This window comes from Talpa europaea (assembly GCF_964194135.1).
Source record: "Talpa europaea genome assembly, chromosome: 16".
NCBI classification, from domain to species: Eukaryota; Metazoa; Chordata; class Mammalia; order Eulipotyphla; family Talpidae; genus Talpa; species Talpa europaea.
This window is the reverse complement of record NC_140084.1, coordinates 22336201-22348863: the sequence shown is the minus strand read 5'-3', so window position 1 is coordinate 22348863 and position 12663 is coordinate 22336201. Positions and strand designations below refer to the sequence as shown.

At 45.2% G+C, this 12663-nt stretch overlaps 1 protein-coding gene across 1 annotated transcript in view; it reads right to left on the bottom strand.

Moving 5' to 3' along the window:
* Window positions 1-5185: 5185 nt before the first annotated feature.
* Window positions 5186-12663, bottom strand: part of ABCC12 (ATP binding cassette subfamily C member 12) — a gene marked incomplete at both ends in the record, with an annotated part of 63634 nt that continues 56156 nt past the window's right edge. Inside the window, 7 exons of the mRNA XM_084257079.1 lie at window positions 5186-5278; window positions 5368-5532; window positions 7022-7135; window positions 8143-8221; window positions 9269-9428; window positions 10435-10624; window positions 12210-12299. Coding sequence (XP_084113205.1) covers window positions 5186-5278; window positions 5368-5532; window positions 7022-7135; window positions 8143-8221; window positions 9269-9428; window positions 10435-10624; window positions 12210-12299 — 891 coding nt within the window. The remainder of the gene's footprint in view (window positions 5279-5367; window positions 5533-7021; window positions 7136-8142; window positions 8222-9268; window positions 9429-10434; window positions 10625-12209; window positions 12300-12663) is intronic.

The following is a 12663-nucleotide window of genomic DNA, read 5'->3' as shown; positions in this document are numbered from 1 at the left end:
ACATCACTAAAGGGTAGAGACAAACCAGAGCTAAAATGATTAAGAGAGACTTAAAAAGGAATGAAATTCTGACACACACCTTCAAGACATCATGCTAAGAGAAATGATCCAGTCACAAGAGGACAAACATTGTGTGATTCCACTTACATCAGGTGCCCGGAAGAGTCAAATTCCAACATACGGAGATTAGTAGGCGCCAGGGGCCATGGGGCCTGGGTGGGATGTAAAGTCATTGTTCCAAGGGTATAGAGCCTCAGCTGGGGAGAACAAGAAAGAGAATGGAAAAGGTGTGGAAATGGAGGGCAGCACAGCCAACAGACACAACACTAATTCAAAGGAAACTGCACTCTTATGTTTACTGAAACACTATTTACAGGCAGGGTATGGAAACAACTTAAATGTTCCAGAACAGATGAATGGATCAAGAAGATGTAGTACATATACACAATGGAATACTACTCAGCAATCAAAAAAGATTAACTCAAGCCATTTGCAGCAACATGGAAGGAGCTAGAAGGGATTATGCTAAGTGGAATAAACCAGAAGGAAAAAGAAAAATATTGGATGGTCTCATAGGGGAAATATAGGGAAACTGGACAAAAGATCAGGGAAAAGACAAAACTCACAGCAGGGAAGGGAAGGGGAGAAGTCAAAACAGGAGAGGGATGAGCACAAGGCACTATGATGATGATGATACTGTGGTAGTAGGAGAATTATGGAGCCTACACCTGAGGGGAGATATTAAATATTGTACAAAAAATGAAAAACGATGTAAGAAAATAAAATAATAATAATAAAACAGATGGCAATGCTGGTTGTGAGGTACTTAGTACTGCTGAATAAACATTTGGAAATGGTTAAAATGACAAATTTTATGTTACATGCATCTCAATATAACAATTTTTTGAGAACAATGACTTTGCATACCACCCAGGCCCCATGGTCCCTGGCACCTACTAATCTGGTACCTACATCCATTCAATTTGTTTAAGAAATATATAACAACTGCCACACAGCAAATTGAGTTTTCCTTGGGAGTGATTTTGTGAGGTGGAGGAGGCCCAGAGTCCAGAGGCCCCCAGAGCTTGGTGGGGGAGACGGGATTGGATTGCGGGGGCACGGGTCAGCCTGGCTACAACCCAGTGTTGTGCGGAAGCCAGACAAACAGACTCAGCCTGGCCCTTTAATGCCAGTCCTGCCAGAGAAAGCTTTCAGCAGGAGCCAGGAACAGGCGCATCATGAAGTCAGGCAGACCCTCTCCATGGAAATCAGCATTTATTTGAAGGTTTTAGTGCTCAATTTAGCCTCAGTCAGAGGTGACCTTCTACCCAGGGCCAAAAGAAAAGTGATTTCTTTGATCGTCCATCTGACCCCAAACTGACCTCCTGCGTTTTTCAATTCATTTTGAATCATGCTGTTCTAGCCAAAGAGATTCCAGCCCTTAGCAAAGAATATTTCACATTTTTACCAACAATTCTGGGCCTGTTTCAGATCTGGGCACTTGAATAGCGAGAATAAAATCTGTGAGCTCTTTCAGAGTCCTTGTGATCTTGGGCAGCAGGGAAGGAAGGGGAGAGAAATGTTCATAAAAGGCCAGAAGCTGTGGGGGAGAAGAGGATGGGGAAGCCGTCCTTGCTTGGAGGTGAACGGCTGCACGTAGGGGCCACATCTAAGGAGGGGAAGATGGGTGTGACCTCAGGGCTGGGAGCGGGGTTCCTATATCCTCAGGTCAGGAGAGCATCTCCCCAGAAAGGAACAGCATGGACTCTTCTGCATTGATTTCAATGTTTGGGGCTGCAAATCACAGCAAGTCAACTCCAGCTGGCTTGAACAACAGGAAAATAGCACCCTCTCACATGGCGAGAGGTGGGTGACCACGGAGTGGGCAAACCAGCAGCTACCAGGCACAGCAAGGACCTGCTTCGTTACTTCTCACTTCCCTGGTCAGCAGCTGCCCCAGCACAAAAGTGGGAGGCACAGGGAGAGAATGCTTCCCAGACCCCACCCAGGCAACATCCTTCTTGTATGTCATCAACCAGAATTGCATCACCAGCCATTGTCTAAACCCATAGCCAGCAAACTCTTTCTGGAAAGACAATGGTAGTAAACGTTGTTGACTTTGAGATTGTGTGTTTGGTAGCAACTACTCCACTCTGCCACTGAGATGTGAAAGCAGCCATAGCTACTACATTAACAAATGAGAAGGACTGTATCCCAGTCAAGTTTATAATATCTGTAATCTTTTATTTACAAAGCCAGGTGACAGGCTGGATTTGGCCCATGGTCTATAGTTTGCCCACCTCTGCTATCTTCAAAATTACTTTCAGGAAATCTAAAAGGAAAATTGACAGTGAAATACAATTTGTTGTTGATTTATCATAACAATGCTCTAAGTAACATATTTTAGTCTGTGGCATCTAACAAAGGCTATCAAGAAAGGTTCTAACTGATAACATGGTTCATAGCATCACTCAGTAGGCAGGCAGATTAACAGAGCAAAGCAAAACTGGGGTACCGGGATAAAATTTCAAGGAGTTTCTTATGTCTAAATGAGCATCAAAAGAGGCATGAAGGGAAAGTTCAGATCTTGACTAAACTTTGTTCAACTTAAAAAAAAAGAAACCTTTGTTTCAATTTACTTTATAAATATAACATTTACAAAAATAGTTAATATTCAGTTTAATCCCTCTGAAAATCTGAATTTCACTCTTGATGCTTTAGAAACTGTTTTCCTATCTTTGTTTTTGTGTCTCCAATATTGACAGGACTGAAAAGGACATTTGCACGTGATCTAAATCTCAAATTTTACAGATGAGGGAATGGAGAATCAGAGAGGGCAAGCTGTTTTTCTCAGATCACACAGCCACTCAGTGGCAAAACCAAGACACAAACCAAGTTACAGTAGGTTGTAATGTATCTCAGATCCTCTGCTACTCTTCCTAAAAAGGAATGCAACTTCCTGTAGACACAAGCTTGGTCTGCTTCAAAGTGACCCTCACTGGAGGCAGAGTTCATGCCACCCTCTCTGTTAGACTCAGGAGTAACCATGAGTTGTTTTTTTTCTTGTTTTTTTTTTCCATGAAATGTGGATAAAGTGGCATATGTCACTTCTTACTGCCATGTCTATCTGTCCTCTGCCAGGCAGGGTAGCAGAGTGGAAAGCATGAGAAGCAATATAAGCACAACTGATTCATAAACACTGGGGCTGTTTGTTACCTAACTGACACGCAGGCTTTACAACTCTGAACACAGAACATTTTCCCAGCTGGAATGGCGAGTTTCCAGGAGCATTACATGGAATCAAGGAACACAGTTTAGTGCTTGGGTTCAGGCTTCGCTCACTGTGTGACATCTCTCAATGCATGTTTCCTCATCAGTCATAAAGGTAATATCAGTTGTGCCTCCCCACAGGGATATGGTAAAGAGTCAGTGAATAAAACCTGTGTTTTGAGGAATACTGGCTAAGCATTGTTTATTATTATTCAATGTAGTGTCTCCTTGGCTGACATTTCAGTGGCAATAAGGGAAGAGGGGGGAAATCCTTGAGAGTATTCCATGTCTTTGCATAAGCAAACACCGGCCATCCCTCTGGAAGTTGTTCTTCCCTGGGTGTGTGATGCTGATGGCCATCATTGTGCCTTAGCAAGCCAAGGGGGAGGAGCATGTGGGCTTACTGTGAACAGGCTAGAGGCCTTAGAGCCAGACAGGTTAAGGTTCAAACTCTGGCTCTGTCCCTCCTTCCTGTGCAAACATACTAAGTTACTATCCTCAACAAGCCTCAGTTTCCACCTCTATAAAATGGGGATAATGAAAGTGCCCATCTCATGAGGTGATATGATGTCTCAGTGAAATTATTCTCATAAAAATGCAAAACTTCATTTAGCCTGGCTTATCACAGGGCCTCACCAGCTGTCACCATGGGCCTTGGTGTTCTCTTCTGGACAGTACATGCCCAGGGCAGTGTGAGCTGAAACAGCTGGTGGAAGGTGATGGATCTGAATGAGCCACAAAGATCCTGGTAGCCTTGGCTGTCCCATGTCCTCAGGAAACATCTTCCCAAAACCCTGGACAGTCTGACTGGCAATGAGTTGATAGAAAATAAAGCACCCCTCCCCCCACCCAGCTGGCATGGGTTTCTGTGCCCAGTGAGGATTGACAGATCTGGCTGCCATGTGGGGCAAGCACCCAGAGCTCAGCCTGCAGGCTGGGAGGTCAGTCCAGAAACCAACAACAGCAGACTTGCTAAGGCGGTGCACCCTTAGCAAATGCTGCACCAGAGTCCATAGAATTTTCTCTTTCTTTCTTTTTCAAATGCCACCATGAATTAGCAGCACTCACTCCTGTGCTACTGGAAATACATCTCTACTGCCTCAGCATAGCAAAGCTTGAGGTTGAAAAGAAAGCCTTTTATTGGGGAAACACTTTGGGGGTGATTATTGAGGCAGTGAAGAAAGCAATGAGGGTCTGTGAAAGGAAACAACAGAAACTGGAATATCTTCAGTAAAATAATTGCAGGGGAACATTTCACTGTAGTTTAATTTCCTGCGACATTTTAATGACAAATATAGAAGATATAGAGATGTCACTTTATTTTCCACTGCCAACATTTTGTTTCTTTGCTTATTCTAATAGATCAAAAGGAATATACAATATGATTTTTTAATTTTTTTTTGGCCGAACACTGTAATCATTCTTTCATGCTACAAATCTGTGTAGTTACTACTTGTCACACACACAAAGTAGAAGTGAATAAGAGTTAAACAGGATACTCTGCTCTTTTTCTTTCTGATAACAGGACAAGGAAACCTTGACAAACTCCATCCTTGGGCATTTTCCCACTCAATTTACTTTGACAGGGTTTTAACTAAAAGTCAAATGTTTCCATTCTCAGGCCCTGAGGTGGTGTTGATGGGGATACGTGAGGGACCATGAGGTTTGAGAAGGTAAGGGGCAGTTTTTTAGTCCACTAGCTTCACCCACATCTATTCATCACCCAGGACCAACTCCAAGGCCCATTAAGAGAGGCCAGGCGGCAAGGGCTGGGGGGCAGGGAAGCTACTAGCTCCCCCAGTTCTGTGGGGGTACAGGGTCCGGTGGACAGGGCTGCCTGCTGAGATGACAGCCCCTCCCCCTCATCCCACTTATTTCATGCATCTTCCCCCTCTAAAATCAGCTGATGTGGTCTTTATAATCGGACTTTGTTTTCTGCTGCTAGCAACATCGCAAATGCAGAATCTGGCTTCTCAGCAAGGACTTCAGGCTTGTCAAACTCCACCACCTGAAACAGAAGAAGAGTTGAAATTGTCAGAAAGTATCCATCCCCCACAGAGCTCAAGCCATTAAAGCACCTGGAGAGGTGAGACGAACCTTTCCATTTTCCATGACTAAGACGAGGTCACAATTGAGGACCGTGTTGAGTCGGTGGGCGATGGTCAACACCGTGCAGCCTTTGAAGGCGTCTTTGATAGTATTCTGAACATGGGTGTCCGTCTTGGAATCCATGGAGGCAGTGGCTTCATCAAGGAGAATGATCTGTAGGAAAGAACGTTGTGAAAAAAAAAAAATCACACAAAGCCAAAGCTGTGCCCAGAGGGAAATTTATAGCCTTACCTCCATTAATTACAAAAAGAAATTAGGAAGACTGAGCACTAATGAGCTAAATATCCAGTTCAAAAAGTGAGAAAAAGAACAGCAAAATAAAACTCATGTCACACCACTTTCTCCTCCTTGAAAGGACTTGCTGGAGGAATAAAGCTGTGTAGTCTTTACTTCTCTTCTTCAGTGGCTCATTCTAACCCTATAAACTAGTAGGATTTATGCATTTTGTGTTTTATGTACTGTGCTAAGATGAAGCAGCACTTTTATTCACTTCATACTGCTGCTGTAACAAATTAGCTCAAATTTAGAGGTTCAGCACAACAGAAATTTATCATCTTACCATTCTGGAAGTCAGAAGACCTAAAGTTAAGGTACTGTCAGGGCCACATTTTGCAGATTCTAGGTTTCCTTGCCTTTTCTAGCTTCTAGAGGCTGCCTGATGCTTTAGCTCATGGTCCATTCCTGATGTTGCTCTAGCATCTAATTCCATCATGATATCTCCCCTTTGACATTCCTGTGTCACTCCATAAAGACCTGGGCCCACTCAGATAGTCCAAGGTGCTCTCCCCTTCTAGAGACACTTAACCTTCTCACATATGCCAAGCCCTGGTTCCCCTGTAAGATGACATAGCCACAGCTTTGGGCTATCAGGACCTGGGCGTGTTTGGAGGGGCATTATTTTGCTAATAACAGAGCTAGTTTCCAAGTCAGCTTGAGCTCTCAGCCCTGACACCGTTTGACCTTGGCCGAATTACCTACCTTCCCCCAAGACGCCGTTTCCTCATCTAGACAGGGGATTTTTGCTTAAGAACATGAAGTGCCAAGACAACACATAAACTACCTATCATGCTTAGTGCCACAGAGGGCGCCAAATGCGCCTGGCTCCCCTTCCTGCAGGGAGCTGTGACGAGCATGCATATAATGGGTTCCACTTCAGTTGGGGTTCAGAGAATGGGGTCTCTAAAGCTATAGTTATCCCTTCCTTAAAATCCATAAGCAAGGATGGGTAAGTCACCAAGAAAAATGAGCAGAATTTTAGAATTCTTGTATCCTAGCTTTTTCATGGCCTTCCTTCCTGTCCCGGGTATTGTTTATCAGAACTCAGAATTGTTCAGGAAGAAAGGGAAAAATTGGAGAGGCAGATTTCTCAAACTCAAACCACTTAGGAGGACAGAGAAAATGTGGAAGCACGCCCTCCCAGGGGGAGTCCCGGGGGAGGCAGGTGCTATTGCTATATAAATGGCTGTTATTTTTCAATTTTTAGCCCTCACATCTTTGTCTTAAGATAAAGCGATCGGTTCTCAAATGGCTCAATTGCTCTCGCTTTGCTGAAAGACAAATGCGTGGCTCTACCTCCCAAATTGAGTGGTGCCACGGGAGATATCCAAATTTGACCAATCCATTCTCGGTGCTGTTTCCTTACTTTTGAATTACGGAGAAGCGCTCGGGCCATACAAAGCAACTGACGCTCCCCTACTGAGAAGTTTTCTCCATTTTCTGTGACTTCTGCCTGTAATTTTTCCGGGAGTTTCATTATCTATAAAACACAGAAAATGCCACATTTATGCTGATGATCTATAAAACTGTCCTGCATCGTCTGTATTGATTGCCCCCTTCTCTTGCATTCATCAGCAGGTTTTATTTTACTGTGGAAAAGAAAGGGCAAAACAACAGTCATTTCAATATTGTAAACAGGCACCAGGGAAAGACCAGGGAGTAGGCAGACATTGATAATTTAAAATCACAGTATGAGTCACGAATCCCGCAGACACCACGCCAAGCGAGCACAATGGATGCACGCGTGGCTCCAGGGAAACATAGGCAAGTGACAATGGCGCCCAGGGTCCCATTTCCATGGGCAAAACAGGGATGGGAGGGTGAGTTCTCTGGTCAACAAGGAAAGACAGGGTCTGATTTAGTAGCATAAATCTAAGCAACCTCGGGTGATGCTCATCTCCGCACCAAGGCAGGTTCTGTGGGAAAAATCCCCTCTAGGCTGCAGAGGCGGCCATGCTCACCTGCTGACCCAGGTGTGGCTCGGCTCTTACAGGCAAAGCCCGGCTCACAGAGAGTTCAGCCCACTCTAGTCACACCCCGAGGGAGCCACAGCCCCTACCTTCCTGTGGCTTCTGTCCTGGTAAGCCAATGAGGCTCTTGCCAGAGCTAGAGGGCACTCATCTGCTCTAGAGCCAGATGGACTGGGGCTCACATCTCTATTCTGCCACTCACTAACCTGTGCGTGTACTTTCTGAGTCTTAATTTCCTCATCCCTAGTAGTGGGAGTAGGAGGACGAACCTCAGAGGTTGTCGGGGGGACCATGAGAGATGATGCGTGTAGAGCTCTGGCCAGAAAATGGCAGAAGCCAAATAAATGTTATCTATTATTGCTATTAATAATAGTCAATATGGATTATGTTCCCCTACATGTGTCTGGTGGCCACAAATAAACCTGGCCAAGGTGCTTGTTGAGCCCCAACCCAGGCCAGGTATCTGGAGCCCGGGTGCTGGGAAGTGGACTCATGCTGGACCGCCCCTGAGACCTACTGTGTCTCTCATGAATGTTCTCTCCAGGACCTCCCAAAGCATCTCATCTGTGTAACTCTCAAAGGGATCCAAGTTGTACCTGCAAAGAATAAAAGGAGACGAAGCTGGATTTCTGAGGCAGAGAGGATGGGGCAGCAGGTGTCCACGGCATGTGGGAAGGCCAGGAGGGGCACGTGATCCCAAGGCTCCATGATCAGTGCCCAGCCCAGGACGATGGTCCACAAAATAGCACCCTCAGGCCATGAGACCAAGAACCCACAATGCTGTGATGGAGCAGAGACTAGGGTGGCGGGCAGAGAAATGTGACATCTGCCGAGAGGTAGCACTAAGCTGGGTGCTCAGGAAGATGCATCTAATCCTCTCAGTAGCCACTTGGATTTAACCTTATGCAAGTTCTTGGCAGAGAGAGTAGGAGCATGAGCCATTCAATCTATCATTCATTCACTCCCAACAATCAAGACGCAGATCTACAGCTGCCAGGGTCTTGCAGAGGGTGAGGGTCTCTTGTCAGGAGGGAGATTAGCATTTCAAGAAGTGTTTTTCATGCAACTGTAAATACAGCCCTCTCCTTCATTGGGTGTTCAGTGGGAGAAATGTCCACCAGAGGGGCAGTCACTGTGCTGGACTAAGGGGGAAAGATATTGTGTCTTGTGCCTTGACATCAGATCTTGAGCCCTGTAAGAATTGCAGCTTCTATCTGAAGTTCTTGTATGTAAATTTCCTCTTCCCATCTTAGTGGGAATGAACTCATGCACTTCCTAACAGTAGGATATCCAACTGTAAGATAACCATTTGTTTTGTTGTGCAAACTGGGGTACTTTTGAGAGTGGCCATTGCTAAACCTGAGGGGCTGTACACCAGGACTTTCCAGGGCTAACTGGGACACTTGCTCAGCTTGCTTGAATACCTTGCTTGCTAGTAATGTGGTTCATAAACTACAAGTCATGCTCAGGATCCCAGTCCCAGCTCCTTCCCAGGCTGGCACAGGCAGCCAGTGTCTGGGAGCACTTTCAATGCCTCTGCCCTAGACAAAACAGCCCCAGGCCAACCCTGAGTGGCACAAAGTTCCTGGTCAATCTGATTTCACTATCCAAAAATAGGAATGCACAACGATCAAAACAGCTACCTTACTGTACCTACAAACAGGACAGGGTCCTGGGGGATCACAGTTAGCTTGGTTCTGAGGTCTTCCAAACCCACGGTGCAGATATCCACCTCATCGATGAAGATGGTGCCGCCAGCTGGCTCCACCAGACGAAACAAGGCCATTCCCAGAGAGGACTTTCCTGGGAACAATAAAAGCAGGAGCAGCAAATCAAACATCAGTCTGTACTTCCATCATATCCAGGCTCGTAGTCAAGGGGAATTTTTTTTTAAAGATTTATTTATGCATGCATGCAAGAGCTGGGGTACAGGCCAGAGTTGTGGTGGCGGGAGGTGGTGAGAGGATTCACCAGAGACAGAGTGGGGAGCAGAACAGGCAGATGTACTGAAATACACTGCTGAGGGGAGCAGCGGGAAAGACAGGAAAGGTCTGCTGCACCATGTGAGTTGCTCCCTGGCAGGCAGGGGATCGAACTCGTCCTGCAGAGGTTAGCGACAGCTTAATAGTGCTGACTTTCACCCCTGTGCCACCAAGGAGGCCCATCAAGGGGATTTTTAATGCTGTGAAAATTGCTTTCTGGATGGCCCTACAGATGCAAGGGCCTCACTCTGTTGGGGGCCTCGGCTGCCCTAGCAGAGTTAACCTGCCCACCCCATAGGGGCCCTTAACTCACGCCTCCTCCTCCTCTGGGCCTCCTTTCACCAGAATGCTTCTCATTTGGCCTCCCTGGTGACGCAGTGGGTTGAGCACAGCTCTGTGAAGCTGTCCGCAGCCTCTGCAGCTCCAGTTTGATTCCCAGCCATTCAGGGAAATACCCGCATGGCAGCAGCAGACCTCTCCTGTCTCGCCGCTGCTCCTGCCAGCAGTGTAGTTCGGTCCATCTGCCTGTTCTGTTCCCTGCTCTGTCTCTGGTGAATCCTCTCACCCTCCCAAACCCCTGGCCTGTACCTCAGTTCCTGTATAAAAATAAATAAATCTTTAAAAAAAAAATTGATGTGTTTGCTTCCAACTCAACACACCCATTCAACTGAAATCCTAATTTACAGTAAGGAGAGAAGGAGATTTGAGAGAGGAAAACCAGTCATCTCACCACACACACAGCACCCTCCAGTGTGGCTTAACTAGCACCCCCAGGGGAAATACAAAGAAAACAACCAGAAAGAAGCCAAATCAGAAGCTTCACTCACCAGAACCTGTTCTTCCGACAATCCCCACCGTCTGCCCACTTTGGATGTTCAAGTTCAGCCCGTTGAGAACAAGAGGAGTGTCGTCTCTGTATCTCATCTGATAGTCTCTGAATGTTATCTCCCCTCGACTGGGCCAGTCTTGGGGACAGCTCCCCACTTTGAGGGGATTAGTGCATTCAGGAATACAGGCCTGGAAAGCAGAAGAATCAATAGTCATTTGCTCTTATGTTTATTTCATTCTTTCATTCATTGTACAATCCTAAGTGCCCCCGATGGTGAGCTAGACCAATAAGGACTATAGTCAAGAAATTCACATGCCAGTGGGGCAAGTCAAGTAATAAACAAGAAAAATCAGACATGAGGATAATAAACAATATATTACAATAGAACATAGAATGTGTGTGATAGACACGAGCACTGGGGGAATAAAAGCAACGCAAGGGTTGGGGAAGGCATCGATAATAAGGAGACATCCAGGATGAGCACTGGTACAAAAAGATTAGCGTCCAGAGCTAGTACAAAGGCCCTGCAATGAAGATGAGCTTGGGTACTTTGAGAAGGTGAACGAGAGTCTCGTGGCTAGAGTTCTGTGAACTATCAGGTTGTACAACTATCAGGAATAGTTCACTAGCACCTGTGTGTCTGGGCAAGGTCAGCAGTGTGACCTTGAAGCTCTGTGACAAATTTAGACCAAGCCTTGAGATTTGCAGAATTATCAGATATGATGTCATTATTTGCAAAAGTCAGAAAGGCTCTACCAGTGGCGAAATGACAAAGAGCAGGATGTCTAGTTCAGAGGTCTTTAGTGTTACATGGAAAAGACATTTAAGTTTCCTAAGAACCCAAGAAAAGCAAAGTTTAATTAAAGAGCAGAGCAACTAGATGACATAGGAAGCCAACCCATTCTCTGAGTTTCCGAAGTCCCTGTTCGCTGTGAGAACAGGGTGCTGGTGTGTCCTGTCGGGGGGCACTGACCAGCCTGAAATCACTGGCCAATAAGAAACCACAAACAGCTGAGAAAATAGTTGTCTTCCTAGGCAGTATTGTTAACTCCTATAAACTTTAAAATTAATAGTAAAAATATTTAACAGAAAGAAAATCACAACAATATTTGAGCTTGTGATTCTAAGTTAAAATGTATCATTGAATAATTGACTTAAACACCACTTTAAGTTAGAAGCTACTGTTATATACAGTATTGGCATTGTTATGTGACCTTAAAACTCTATTGATGTTTAATTTATCAGATTTATAGAACCTCAGGAAAGTTTGTTTGTTGAATCAGATAATCAAGGTACTTAAAGAGGAAATGGGATGTATTAAATTTTAAAATGCAGTTTAAAATGCTTTAAAAGTGTTTAATTAAGTTTGTAAATGGGTCCAAACACAATTCAAAGGCCCTTAAAAATCAATTGCTAGAATTGGCTACACTTCTTTTCCAAGCATAGTAAGATTTGTAAGTTGAACTTAAAGGCTTTTAAGAAGAGTTAGACTGTTTTTATTTCAATTTACCATTTTAATCAATCCAGCATTTACTTTTAGAAACTCAGGTAAACCACTGAATTCTCTTTTCGGTGCACAAAAACCCTTGAGGAAATTTTTTTGCAAAATGAACTTCTCACACAACATCAAAGACTTCAGAGTATCTGATAAATATAGGTCTTAAGAAGAGCAATTCTGGGGTCAGATTTCAGTTTTTAAAAAGATCCCTTTCAGAATTAAACAGACCAGATCTCAGAGTTAACCCACCTCCTCCTGCACCGTTGCTTTCTTACCGAAATATATTCCCTGAGCAGCTCCACGGAGGTGAACTTGGCCTGGGTCTCGTTTCCTGTTCGCACGCACACCTGGAGCAGCCCACTCAGCTGTGGATGAACAGACAGGCGTGGTGACATCCCTTTCCTTGTAGGCTCCCATCCTGCCCTTCAGACACGGCCCTAGTGAGTCACCCTCCGCCCCTCACTCAGGACCACGCAAAAAATAAGCCTATATTCCCAGCCAAGTACACAGAAGTAAAGGCACTCCTGATTGGGGGTGTATTGCCCTTAAATACTTCCTTTGTATTCAGGCACGAATGGTAATTACTTTTTTCCTGGCTCTCCAGATGGTGAGGATCAGTCACCCCTCTGCTACTTGATCAAGTGCCTCTTGGTTTAAGCCACCAGGGAATTCTCCTGCCCCAGAACAGCTGGGTCTCCACCCCCTGCTGCCACCTGATGGGGTCCTGTG